General features: G+C 34.6%; 1 protein-coding gene across 6 annotated transcripts in view; it reads left to right on the top strand.

The window, feature by feature from the left end:
• The window catches only part of VPS54 (VPS54 subunit of GARP complex), a 121,218-nt gene that overhangs the window by 86,654 nt on the left and 20,182 nt on the right, over window positions 1-14,382 (top strand). For all 6 annotated transcript variants that reach the window (XR_005079703.2, XM_053663408.1, XM_037126304.2 and 3 more), the window contains 4 exons: window positions 4,883-5,012; window positions 5,623-5,804; window positions 6,192-6,304; window positions 12,259-12,322. Coding sequence is in view for 5 of the 6 variants with exons in the window: in XM_053663408.1 (XP_053519383.1) it covers window positions 4,883-5,012; window positions 5,623-5,804; window positions 6,192-6,304; window positions 12,259-12,322 (489 nt within the window). In the remaining variant the exon portion in view is untranslated. The remainder of the gene's footprint in view (window positions 1-4,882; window positions 5,013-5,622; window positions 5,805-6,191; window positions 6,305-12,258; window positions 12,323-14,382) is intronic.

Below are 14,382 nucleotides of genomic sequence, written 5' to 3'. Positions count from 1 at the left end.
GAAGCTTTATTTCTCCTCACTGAAAGTCCAGGTGGTATGGTCTGTGTCACTCCCCAGTTCCTCCTGATTTAATCTGCATGCCAATGTGGGACCGCCCAGTCTGCAATCCTTCACTTCTCCGGGTCTGCCAGCCACCACCTTGTCTACTGGCTGTAGCCTTGCCTACCCTGGTCCTCCAGGTACCACCTTGCTGCAGTTCCTCTCTGCCCAGCTGCCTGTCTCTGCCCCTCCTACAGGTCTGCATGAATGTTTCTTCTTTAACTCTTTGGTTGTTGGACTTAATACAATTCCACTTTCTGTTAGTTCTGGTTGCTTTTTGTTTTTAAATTTGTTGTTGTCCTTCTTTTGGCTGTGTGAGGAGGCACTGTGTATCTACCTATGCCTCCATCTTGGCTGAAAGTCTGTTTTAGCTTTAATTAGAGTATATGCATATATATGGCATTGTGTCAATTGCATATGTTAGGCTCATCACAAAGTGAATACAGTGGTGTAATTGCCAGTCAGGTTAAATATAGAACATTTATCAATTGTCTAGAAGCCCCTCTTGCCACTATGCCTTCACTCCACCAATTTTCAGACTCTGATTGGTTTTCTGGTTTTTAAACTTTATAGAAATGGAACCATGTTCTTTTTGTCTCTAATTTCATTTATTAAACATTATGTTTGGGACATATTTTTAAGCTCATGCATATAGCAGTAATTGATTTGTTTACAAAGAATCCACTTTCTGACTACATACAATGTATTTATTCTTTCCTAGTGATGAAATTTGGGTTATTTCCATTTTGATTATTGTGAACATTCTTGTAGATATATTTTTGGGGTGCATATTATGTGCATTTCTGTTTATATATTTCTGAATATATACCTAGGAATGAATAAGGTATGTGAATGGTCAATTTAGCCAGTTTCTTAAAATGATTGTACTAACAATTCTATTAGCAGTGTGGAATAAATCCTGTCATTAATCTTCATTCATTCTTGGTATATCAGTATTTTACATGTAAGTCATTCTGATAAGTATGTCACAGGTATAGTCATTTTGATTTTTATTTCCCTGAATTTGTAAGAGAAACTTTTTATGTAATCATTAGTTTGGATAACCTCTTCTGTGAAGTGTCTATTCAGGTCCTTTGCTTACTTCTCTATTGGTTTGTCCTTTATTTCTTATTGATTTATGGGAATTCTTTATGTAATCTCATCCCAAGCCCTTTGGCATTTGTGCATACTGCACATATCTTCTCCCACTTTGTAGGCTGACTTTTCACTCTCTTATTGGGGTCTTGGGTGAAAAAAGTTTTTAATTTTAATATAATTCTGTGGTTCTTTTTCTTTGTGATTTGTGCTTTTTTCTGTGTGTCCTATTTAAGAACTCTTTTTCTACCTAAGGCCTTGATGATATTTCTTTATGTTATTTTCTAGAGGCTTTGTTGCTTTCCCTTTCACATGTACATTAGCAGTCCATCTAGAATTGATTTTTGTGTATAGCATGGATACCTTTCAGACCTCATGCCATATGTTGAGAAGATTATCTTAGTCATTGCTCTGTAGTGCTATTCTTGCCTTAAATTGTATGTGTTTGAGTCTGTTTCTGGACTCTGTTTTCTTCATTTGTCTTTCTTTGCACCAGTACCATTAAGTAAAATTGTCTTAATTATAATAACTTTTTAATTAGCTTTAATATCTGGTAATTTTTCCTCTTTCATTGTTCTTTTAAGATTTCCTTGATTATTCTTGGTTTACTGCAAATTCATTTAGATTTTAGATTTGTTTTCTGTTGCCTGCACATGTATTTGTTTATATATATATATTTTTTCTTTTTTTAAGTACACAGTCCAGAATTTGCACTTATTGTTTTCATTCATATCATAGTGGCCATAATATTATCGCATGACTATATCTAACCATAAAGGAGGCTTAAGAAATAAAGTCTTTAGCTTGTTGGCTATTTATCTGCTAAAACTATTATTATGGTGGGAGAGATAAAATGTTGAAAGATAGCAAGCAGTTGGCCATGCTATCTGAGAGTCCTTTAAGTCAGGTGCAGCATGATAGTTTGTATCCCTCCCCTACCTCCTCCACTGTGGCTGACTTTACACTTTGAAGTTTATCTGGCTTTCCCCAATTGCATGCTCCCACCACATGATAACGTAGGTTTTTCAGATGGTTTCTTCTATGTTATGTGTCTTCTCCCATAGACACATAAATATCTGGGAACTACCCAGCCCACAGAGGCAGTGGATTGAGTATATTTTTACACGTGACCCCAACTACTTGTTTCTTAACAAGGGCTCTGGCTATTCCTGTATCCAGTGTTTTTACAGTATATAACTGTGTCATGGATACAGCACATGCAAAAATGATGTCTGATGTTTTATCTTTGTTAGTGGTAGATTTTCCTTGTTACATTGTCAAGATGGTCTACAGTTTTATAAATTTATTGCAATGGAGATATGGACACAAAAGAATAAAATCGTGGTTTAAAAAAACAAAATTTACCATCTTAACCACTTCTAAGTGTATGGTCTAATAGTGGTTAAGTGTACTCATGTTGTGCAACCTATCTGTAGGACTTTCTCATCTTGCAAAAGTGAAACTTTCCCTAACAACTCTTCATTTCTTCTACCACCCACTCCCTGGCAACCACTTTTCTAGTTTCTGTCTCCATGAATTGGACTACTCCAGATACTTCATTTAAGTAGAATCATACAGTATTTGCCTTCTTGTGTCTGGCTTATTTCTGTATTATAATGTCTTCAACCATGCTGTAGCATATGTCAGAATTTTTTGTTTGTTGTAAGGCTGAATAATATATTCCTGTGTATATATTGACAACATTTTGTTTATCCATTCATGTGTCAGTAGTCTCTTGGATTGTTCCTATTTCTCGGCTGTTGTGAATGGTGCTACTACTTGAACATGGGTGGGCAAACTCTTTGAGATCTTACATCCACTTTTTTTGTATAAATACTTAGAAACATACTTGTGAGGTTTTTTTCCCCTCTATTAATATGAAAAAGATCCAATTAGACTTAAAGGTTTTTTAAAAAAGCAAAATTACAAATAAATAAATGATATTTTAAAAAATAATAAACCTCAGCTTTTTGAATTGTCACCATATTTTTTAAGGAATTGAGTTGTTTTTATTTGCTTTTTTGTGTGTATATCTTTGTGAATTGGTAGTACATTGCAAAGAGTTCCAGATTCTTAATCCTTATGTTGCTATATGGAGACAGATTTAGAAATAACTTCAGGAAATAAAATTTTATTTTTTTAATCTTTTTTGAAAATATTTTATTTATTTACTTTTAGAGAGAAAGGAAGGGAGAGAGAAAAAGAGGGAGGGAAACATCAATGTGTGAGGTATACTGATTGGTCGCCTCTTCCATACCCCCAATTGGGGACCTGGCCCATAACCCAGGAATGTACCCAACACAGGAATTGAACTGGCAACCTTTCCACCTGCAGTCTGGCGCTGAATCCACTGATCTATACCAGCCAGGGCAGAAATCCTTCAGAAAGGAAAATTTTATTTTTATAGTAAATTTGAAATTTAAGCAGTTTATAGCAGCTGATATTGAAATAGCAGTGGATCATCTATATAGAAGTAATTGTTGGAGTGGAGGAAGTTTAGCAGATTAGAAATAAAATTAGACTAATTCTGAATTCTAGTCTCACCCTCTCATCTTGTGACTTAAATTTTCAAAGATTCGGTGGCCTCATGTATAAAGTACCATATTTTTCAGACTATAAGATGCACCCTCCCCATTTGGGAGGAATAATGGTTGTTAATGCTGCTGTTGAGTTCTGTTTACATTGACATTGGTGAAATATTATGTTGTTTATGTTATTATATATTTTACCACGTATTCTGCTTCAAAACATTTTTTTCTTATTTTTCTGTAGAACCTAGGTATGTCTTATGGTCCGAAAAAATTATGGGTAGATATTTATGTACCTGTCTCAGAATGTGAGAACCAAACAAATGACTGTTTCTGAGAGTACTTTAAGAATATTAATCCCTCTATTATTTCAAAGTACTAGTAAATAAATTTAGTGATGTTATAATTTTGAATGATAGCAGAAAATAACTTTTTCATACTTTACTTAACCCAGTTATAGTAATGATTTGCCTCAAATTAATATACATCAGAGCCTCTTTATAATATCTTTGAAAATTATTTTAATTGAATTGAAAGAGAAAAATGATGCTAAGGCATTTAACTTGGTTCATAATAAACTGAATTGTTGGCATGGAATCAGTGATCTTTATATATGCCCAGGGAAAGATGTATAATAACTTAAAGTCTTACATTTCCTTCTTAAAGCTGGAAAAAAATGCATTATATCTTATATATACTCCTGCTCTATTTTAAGTTCCTTGAGGGCAATAATCTATTATATCCCTTTCAGTTCAGGAATTTAAACACAGTTAAATGCTCAGGAGAAGTTAGTTCAGTTTAACTGAATGTTAACAACCTTTCATAATTGTGAGTAAACAGAGAGCCTGTTTGTCATGAAATAACATTCCTTCCTTCTACTGTGTCATCCTAGACACCCATGCACAACCTACTATAGCTTCCACCTTATACCTAAGTAGAATTTTTTTGCTGTAGTTCTTGCAAAATTTCCAGAGTCTGAATGTAACTATTAAAAATACTGTAGCAGAGAAAATTACTCTTATATAAGACTAGGCTAAAATATATTTATATTATCTCGATACATTTAAGTGATGCTTCACCACAAATAATAAAAGTATTTGATACATCACCGAATTTTTCCTTAGGTGTTTTATTGCATTTTGCTTTTTACTAATATGTGACCTATGTGGAACAATGTGTTCATTACTTTTTCTAACTTAATCTATTTTAATTATTTTCAGGGTGAATGAAGACATGAAATTAACTGACTTAGAACTAGGAAAGCTGGCAAATAATACGCAGGAGTTATTGTGTAGTGCCTCAGATATATGCCATGATCGAGCTGTCAAATTTCTCACATCAAGAGCAAAGGTTAGTTGTTTTCATAAAGCTTTAGATATTTTATATATAGTGTAATTATTTTGAAAATCTGGAATCATATCCCTGCTTATGTCCCTTTGTTTCCCATAATGCATATTATATTTTTGACACATAATAAGATTAACAGTACTGGTATGGTCTATTAGGGAGATGTTAAAATAAACCAAATAAGAGAGAAATAGGAAGACTTATTCAAGTGTTATTTTCAAATCAATGATTTAATAAAAGACTTAAATTGAAACATACCTTAATAATTAATTTGACATAATACTGTTATATGTGTATGTATAACTAGTCAATTTATTAATAAAATTAGTTGAATTCCAATGTTGTGAAGTTTTTATATAATGACATGAATTTATTTGAGGTAATATACTTTAAATGGGTTAGAATAAAATTTAGACATCTTAAGCTTCAATTTTTGAGACTAAAGTAGTAGAAAATTCATTAAATTGATTTTAAAATAATTTTTATGAATATAATTATATTACAGATCATAAAAATAATATTAACATTTGTTAGATTGAGTGGTTTTATAGTACATTCATATTTGGTATTATACTAAGTCTGTCATGATTTTTGTGTTATTTTTAAAATTTAGGATGGTTTTCTTGAGAAGCTAAATTCCACGGAATTCATAACACTTTCTAGATTAATGGAAACATTCATTTTAGACACTGAACAGATATGTGGAAGAAAAAGCATGTCATTACTTGGAGCACTTCAGAGTCAAGCTAGTAAATTTGTAAACAGGTTTCATGAAGAGAGAAAAACCAAGCTCAGGTATTATAACTATGTCCATTCTGTCGGGAACATTGCCTTTCCTTTCCCACTCAAAGTGAAGTTAATTATGTTTTGTCACTCTTCTTGGTTAGGTTAGAGATATAACCTATGAATGATAACCTATGAATAAATAGGAATCATTCATAACCTATGAATGATTCCTATTTATTAAGGTGTTCAGCATTTTTAAGTCTTAAGTACTAGCAATAGCTAACAGCCATTACTGTGTAAAAAGTCAGTGTCTTGTATTGACGAGCTTGACTTAAACTTAATATATTTGTAGTTTTTATTATTATTAAAAGATGTAAAAGTCTTATGTACTTTCTCAGCTCTTTTTTAACCAATGAAAATGGCATAAAGTTTCTTTTTCTTTTTTCTTTTAAATAGCCTCCTCTTAGACAATGAGCGCTGGAAGCAAGCTGATGTTCCAGCAGAATTTCAAGATCTTGTTGATTCTTTATCAGATGGAAAGATTGCCTTACCTGAAAAAAAAGCAGGGGGTATGTGTATTTTTTCACGCATTCTCTTCCAATTTTATATTGTCTGTTCATCTTGTAGAAATGCTTAATATTTCTTTAACTGACAGTGCCACTTTAAAAGCCTAGAACTAATACTCCCAGCTATGTTAGTAAGTAGTTGACTGTAAAAGTATCTGTGGTGATTTATAATAATTTCATATACTTACTGATGGTTAATCATATGCCAGACACTGGACCAGCTGCTTTTTAAAACTCCAGTTATTCTTTCAACAATTTGTTATGAATATACTATTATATTAACAGTGAGGAAGTGAGGAAGCATGAAGCTATTAAGGGTTAAAGAATTTTGTGTCAATGTGATGAGCTAGGATTTGAAACCAGCTCTCTATAATTTCATAGCTATATTCTTAACCACTGTACCATATTGTTTAGAGACATGTAACCATTCATTCAGCCCTAGTAAACTTTTTGTTAGTTGTTAAAACAGGGAAAGCAGTTATAATTCTTTAAAAGGGTTAAATCCAATGAAAAAATATGTATTAGCAATCACATTAGACATAGTATATTAGCAATTAATGTAGTATGATGTAATAGAGAAAACCACAGTATAAAGAACCATAGAAAAAGAAAAATATGGAGACTTAAGCAGGAAGGGCCAGAGAGGTAGGAAGAAAACCAGAAGAACATAGAAGTCAGAAAGTCAGAATTTCAAGGAGAGAATTGGTATCAAATATCGGTTGAAAGATGAAAATGGCTTAAGTGGAATCATCATGTGATAATAATGTAAATTTATTTACAGTGTAACCTGTGTTACCAGGTTTGAAAGCTATTAAGTCTTTGAATATTTTTAATGGAGGAGGCATTTATATTTTCACATTTTATGCATTTAATAAAAATTTAATATTTTTACATAGAAATATTTTTAAATTGTATACTTACCATTTGCACAAAATATAATGGCATAGCAATAGAAAAATAGTAAAATACAGAGTTACCACTAGTTTGGCATATAGCTCATTTGTTATCTTAGTAATTGAAGTGATAAAGTCAGATGTAGGTCAGTGCTACATAACTGAAAGGTGAGGAGGGGTAGACATTATAGCCTACTTTTTCAAGAAGTTTGGCAGTGAAAGGAAAGTGAGTGATGAAATTATATCTAGAGACATAAGAGAAATTAGAGTTTATTACTTTAATCCACTCAAGGAATTGAAAAAAGATTTCTAAGGTAGAAGAAGCTGAGTTATATTTTTATGCTTAACAGAAAGAGGAGAAGGTTAATTTAGCATAAGAATGATGTAGTGATTGTGGAGCAGTTACCCTGAAATGGAATCCATAGTTCAGGAGAAAAGCTGTCTCTTCTACCACTGTGACAAGAGGCAAAGGGTTAAAGACAGGTGCAAAATAGGTTAATTCATATGGAGCAGAGAGAGGAAGGGAAGGAATTAAGTAAATTTCTGTTTTCTAGTGCCTGTTGTTAGTAGATAATAATATTGGGTGGTGATCACAATTTTTAAGTGATTTTGTATTAGCAAAGCAAAAACATTCAGGTAGCAAAAACTAGAAGGAAAATAAAACACTGATCATTCTAAATCACAAGTTTATTATTTTTTCTTTTTTTGTTTTTTTAAAAGATTTTATTTATTTATCTTTAGAGGGGAAGGGAAAGAGAAAGGGAGAAAAATATCAATGTATGGTTGCCTCTTGTGCATCCCCAGCTGGGAACTGGCCTGCAACCCAGGCATGTGCTCTGACTGGGAATCGAACCATGATCCCTTAGTTAGTAGGCCCACACTCAACCCACTGAGCTACACCAGCCAGGGCTATTTTTTTTAATATAATTTTATTGATTATGTTATTACAGTTGTCCCATTTTCTCCCCTTTATTCTCCTCCACCCTGCATCCTCCCTTTCCACCATCATTCTCCCACCTTGATTCATGTCTGTGGGTCATACATAAAGTTCTTTGGCTTTTCCATTTCCCATACTATTCTTAACTTTCCCCGTCTATTTTGTACTTAACAATTTATGCTTCTTATTACCTGTGCCTTTTCTCCCAGTCTCCCCTTTCTCTCCCCACTGACAACCCACCATGTGATCTCTATCTCTGTGAATCTGTTCCTGTTGTAGTTGTTTGCTTAGTTCATTGTGTTTTTGTTTTTTCTTTATGTTCAATTGTTGCTAGTTGTGAGTTTGTTGTGGTTTTACTGTTCATATTTTTGATCTTCTTCTTTTTCTTAGATAAGTCCCTTTAACATTTCATATAATAAGAGCTTGGTGATGATGAACTCCTTGAATTTGATCTTACCTGAGAAGCACTTTATCTGCCCTTCCATTCTAAATGAAAGCTTTGCTGGATAGAGCAATCTTGGATGTAGGTCCTTGCCTTTCATGACTTGGAATACTTCTTTCTAGCCCCTTCTTGCCTGCAAGGTTTCTTTTGAGAAATCAGCTGACAGTCTTATGAGCACTCCTTTGTGGTAACTGTTTTCTTTTCTCTTGCTGCTTTTAAGATTCTCTCCTTATGTTTAATCTTGGCTAATGTAATTGTTATGTGCGTTGGTGTGTTTCTCCTTGGGTCCAACTTCTTTGGGACTCTCTGAGCTTCCTGGACTTCCTGGAAATCTGGTTCCTTTGCCAGATTGGGGAAGTTCTCCTTCATTATTTTTTCAAATACGTTTTTCATTCCTTGCTCTTTCTTTTTTCCTTCTGGCACCCCTCTGATTCGCATGTTGGAACATTTAAAGTTGTCCACAAAGTTCCTAAGCCTCTTGATGGTTTTGAATTATTGTTTTTTCATTCTGTTCTGGTTGAATATTTATTTCTTCCTTCTGCTCCACACCATTGATTTGAGTCCCAGTTTCCTTCCCATCACTGTTGGTTCCCTGTACATTTTTCTTTATTTTACTTTGCATAGCCTTCACTTCTTCCATTTTGGGGACCATACTCAACCACTTCCTTGAGCATCCTGATAACCAGTGTTTTGAACTGTGCATGGGATAGGTTGGCTATCTCTTTGTCACTTAGTTGTATTTTCTCTGGAGCTTTGATCTGTTCTTTCATTTGGGCCATATTTTTTTTTGTCTCAGCTTGCCTGTTATATAGTAAGGGGAGGAGCCTTAAGTATTCACCAGAGTGGGGAAACCCAGGTTGGTACTGTATGTGGGGGAAAGGTTTGAAAGGGAACAATACTGCTTGCTCGGCCCTTGGCTGACTTTCAGTCACTTCTTCTGCTACCCACAAGCAAATTGGGCCCTTCTGGTGCTGATTCCTGGGTGGGTGGTTTTGTGTACATCTAGGACCTTGTGGATCTGTCTCTCCAAGGAGCTTTCCTCTGAGACTGGTAGTTTCTCCCACTGCCACAACACCCACAGGTGTTTTCGGTCAGAGGCTTTGAGGCTTTATTTCTCTTCGCTGGAACCCTGGGTTGTGCTGTCTCTCTTGCTTCCAGTTGTTCCTCCTAGTTTATCTACACAAAAATGTGGAAGCTCCAGGTCCTCCAACCACGTTGTCTGGTCTGCTGGCCGCTGCCTCATCCACCCAGGTCCTCCAGCCACCACCTTGATGCGAGTCCTCTCCACACGGGCTACCCATCTCTGCCCCTCTTACCCATCTGAATGAATGTTCTTTAATTCCTTGGTTGTCAGACTTCCATACAGATTGATTTTCTGGTATTTCTGGCTACTTTTGATTTTTAAATTGGTTGTTGTCTTTCTTTTGGTTGTGCGAGGAGGCAAAGTGTACTTACACCTCCATCTTGGCTGGAAGTCCTAAATTTAAAATGAGATTTATTGCTCATCTGCTACTCTTTTAAGCTACAGTTGATTGACTTTCCACAGTGTGAGGTGTTGTACTAGATGCCTAAGGCATGTTTTTGTCCCTGAATAGCTCTGACTTGTCATGATTTTTTAATTAAAATGATATAGTGTGATTGAATTAACTATATATTTTTCCTGCAAAGTACACTATTTGTTTTCATTTCTTGTTTGAAGGATGCTAACAAAAGTTTTTTCTATATGCTCTACTTCTCTTCCAGTCTTATTCTTTCCTTGGAGAGAGAAGAAAGTATATGCTATTAGAAGTCCATCAGCATTTTACTAGTTTTTACCAACTTGAGAGTTCTTAGTTATTATTTTTCCACCATTCATTTATTGAGTTAATAGCTACTTTGCTAAGCATTGGAGAAATGAAAGTTAATGGACAACAGTTAATATTAAGGCTAGACAGGTTGTTCTAACCAATGTACATTTTTTTAAAGATTTTATTTACTTATTTTTTAGAGAGAGGAGAAGGGAGGGAGAAAGAGAGAGAGTAGCATCAGTGTGTGGTTGCCTCTCACGTGGCCTCCACTGGGGACCCAGCCCACAACCCAGGCATGTGCCCTGACTGGGAATTGAACTGGCGACCCTTTGGTTCATAGCCAGCGCTCAATCCACTGAGCTACACCAGCCAGGGCTGTACATTGTTATCTTATTTACAGGTCCACTAGATAGGCACTGCTAGTATTCCCAATTAACAGAATGAGAATGGAGGCACAAAGAGGTTAAGCAACTTGCCTACATAGCTAGGAAGTGGTAGAGCTGAGATCCAGATTCAGGCAGATTGACTTTAAGATTGACTTCAGGGCCCTTTCTCTTAACTGCTGTGTTATGCCACTCCTCTGCAATGTAGAGAATTAGTTAAGAAACATTTCCTGTCCTCAAAAAATTTAATCTGACATGCAGAGTGAATTGTGATTAGAAATTTTATCACATTGAATTTTTTTACTTTAAAGAAATGAGGAAGTAGACATTTAATTTGTCATCATACAAATGTCCAGACCTTTAGAGAATTTTTATAAAAGCTTATTTGAGCCAAACTGGTGGCATGCAAGAAGCAAGATCTCAATTGCTTCAGTAAATGACAGTTTTGCAGTCCTTTTTATACATTTGGAGTTAAGGAGGGAACGTAAAGAAAATTATATGAAGGTGGTAGAGGGAATGTAAAGAAAATTATATGGAATAGTTAAGATTATGGGCTCTCTTGAGGGTGGTTATACTTAAGGAATCTGAAAGAACAGGCATTTCAAAGGTGTGTTAACCTAGATGTTAAAACAATGGATAGGTTTGCTTAAGGCAAAGATAACCATTTACTAGGAAAGTTAGAGGCCTGAGGTGTGACTACCCACCATGACCTGCCCAGTTTGGATTTTATGGTCAGATAACACTATAAGGTTACTTTCTGTCACTGAACTTATACATACTCCTTTTTTATTTACAAACATCTTTGAGCTCAAACAGGGCTTGAAGTTGAGGAAAGCATGATGACTTACCCATGGTAATCTAACTAATTTGGCTGATTCAGGACAAAAATTTCAGTCTTACCTTTTTTTTTTTTTTTTGTACCTCAACATGATGAATTTTGTTTTATAATAAAAAATACCATATTATGAAAATAAAGTAACTTCTGGATTAAAATCTTGAAAATTAAATGTATTCTCTCTGTTGAACATAGGAATTAAATTGCATTTTCAGAATTATAATAAAAAAAAGACAACCACCTGAAATGTTAGTTCTACCTTTTAAAACTGATAACTTTTTTTTTTGCTATACTACTTATCATTTACCATCTGCCAGACCTAGAGGAGAGACAGTTTGTAATCGTTATCTCTATCAACAATAAACCTGACAGATACTGTTATCCATATTTAATTGATATAAATATTGAGACTCAAGTAAGTTAATTAATTGGCCCAGCCAAGGTCATGCTATCCAATAATTGGCAGTTCTAGAACTCAAATCCAAATCTCACTGATTTCAGACCCTACTTTGTGCCAGATTGCTTCCTAAGAAGTAGATATTCATTTTCAGAAATGAGACAGTTTCAGGCCATAAACAGGAACTATCTTATTCAGTTTTTTTTCCTACTTTAAATTTTTCTTCCATATTTTGTTTCATATTGTACCTCAGTCTTTCTTGTTTATTTGTTTTATTCCTTAGCTACAGAAGAAAGGAAACCAGCTGAAGTTCTCATTGTCGAGGGCCAACAGTTTGCAGTTGTTGGGTGAGTGACTCATTTTTCTTTATTAATTGAGTCAATTATTTAAAACATGGGTCTTCTGGTTGCCCCTTGATGTGAATTGGAAATTTTGGATTAACAATTTAAAATCCTCCAAAGAATTTAAAGGAAATTTTGTGGATTCTTTTTTACTTTCTATATTTTATAGTCTGTATCCATTAGTGATTACACTGGCTTAATAAAGAAAAGGGTAGTTGATTTTTCTTGTGTAACAAGAAATCTAGTGGTACCTGATACAAGGGTGGTATAGTGTCTCCATAATGTTATTAGTATCGCAAACTCTTTTCCCCACAGCTTTTTTAGTGTGTAGCATATAACGTAACAGTTCTGTGGATGCTGGAGTCAGACTGCTTAAGTTTGAATTCCAGAGTCTCTGTTATACTTTGTGACCTTGGGCAAGTTACTCAGTGTGTCTCAGTTCCCTTATCTGTAAAACAAAATATGGAAACTAGTACTGTACTAAAAATTACTGCAAAATTAAAAATTACTGCAAAGCTTTTAGCACAGTTTTAGCACCTAATAAGCAGCTGATAATTGTTGGTAGTTATTTTGATTATCATCACTTTCAGTAGATCATTTACTCTTTTACCAATAATAGTATTTCAAATTTAAGTTAACTAAGAAAAATATAAATCCCAGTGTTGTTTGTCTAGTATTTCATTCCTCTTTATTAAATGATTCACTAAAATAATATCTTCCTATTTTTTAACAGCACATCACAGTTAAAGTATGTTCCTATATATGATCTCATTTGATCTCTACAACTATTTTGTAAAATAGACATTTCAAGAATAACTGTTTTCTTAATGCTTAAGAGAATTGAAGTTTAAAAGGTTAAATGGTTAATTTAAAATGACCCAAATAAAGCCAGAATTAGAACTAGTTCCCAATATCTAGACCAATTTTTTTCTTTTACTCTTCAGTTTTGTTTCTTGTCACTGTGTAAGTTTTTTCTGAAATACCCACCCCCTCCAGGAAGAACGGATGATTCTTCTCCTTGTAACTATATTCCTCTATTATGGTACTTCACACAGTATATTAGAATTGTTTATTTATGTACATATCTCCCTAGTTAGACTCTGAGTTCCTCAAAGGTGGGGAGTCATGTCTTACCATTTTTATTGTTCTTGGCACATAATAAGTAGTCAAAACTTTGATGCTTTTTCTCAACCTGTTTTATGCAGAACTGTGAAGTACCCTATTATAAGTTAATTCCTTTCTTTGTCCTCTGGAATTCTTTTGTTTTTGGTAGGGCAGAGCCCTATGACCTTATCCCTTCCATCTAATTATGATCTCTCTCTTCAACTATCCATTATCTGGTTACTCTTCCCATGCTTGATGGAAATGGTCCCCTCTGGCTATCTAGCTACCTCTGGCTCTTTAGGCAAAAAACTAAGCTCCCTGGCTGAAGGGGGAATATTAATTCTCTGAGAGAAAACCACGAAAGATAAGCAGTGGACTCCTGTCCAGCAAAACAGACACTAGGAATATGAGTAGAGAGTAATGTATGTTCTGATAATTGATCTGTATAAAGGCTAGACACTATTGTCACCAGACTATAAAAGGGCCTGTGTTCACCTGTTCATATCAAAGCCCAATCAAACGCAAGCAGGGGCTTGCTGCAAAGAAAGTAGAGGTTTATTAGTTTAGGACAGTGATTTTCAACCTTTTTTATCTCATGGCACACATAAATTTATTCTGTGGCACAACAAAAATATTTTTTTTGCAGATCTGACCAAAAATAGGTGTTATTTTGATTCATTGATATTGAACAGCTGTCCTGTTGGCTGCTGTAATTTTTTAAAATTTGACAGTCTAAGGAAAAAGAGGTCAGCGCCCCCAACTAAATAGTTGGATATTGTGTATTTTAAAAATTCTTGCGGCATACCAGTGTGCTGTAGCACATCTGTTGAAAATCACTGGTTTAGGAAACAGCACCAAGCTCAGAGGCACAGGTAAGCTAGTACTAAAAAACTGGCATCCCCATGGCTTCAGAGGATGGGTTATAGTGGGGGGAAATCATTAATCATGGGGGCTAAAGGAGT

The sequence above is a fragment of the Artibeus jamaicensis genome, unplaced genomic scaffold (assembly GCF_021234435.1).
Source record: "Artibeus jamaicensis isolate MK-2021 breed Jamaican fruit bat unplaced genomic scaffold, CSHL_Jam_final contig_3175, whole genome shotgun sequence".
In the NCBI taxonomy this organism is placed as follows: Eukaryota; Metazoa; Chordata; class Mammalia; order Chiroptera; family Phyllostomidae; genus Artibeus; species Artibeus jamaicensis.
Note: the sequence above shows the minus strand (reverse complement) of the source record. Positions and strands in the feature narration are given on the sequence as shown.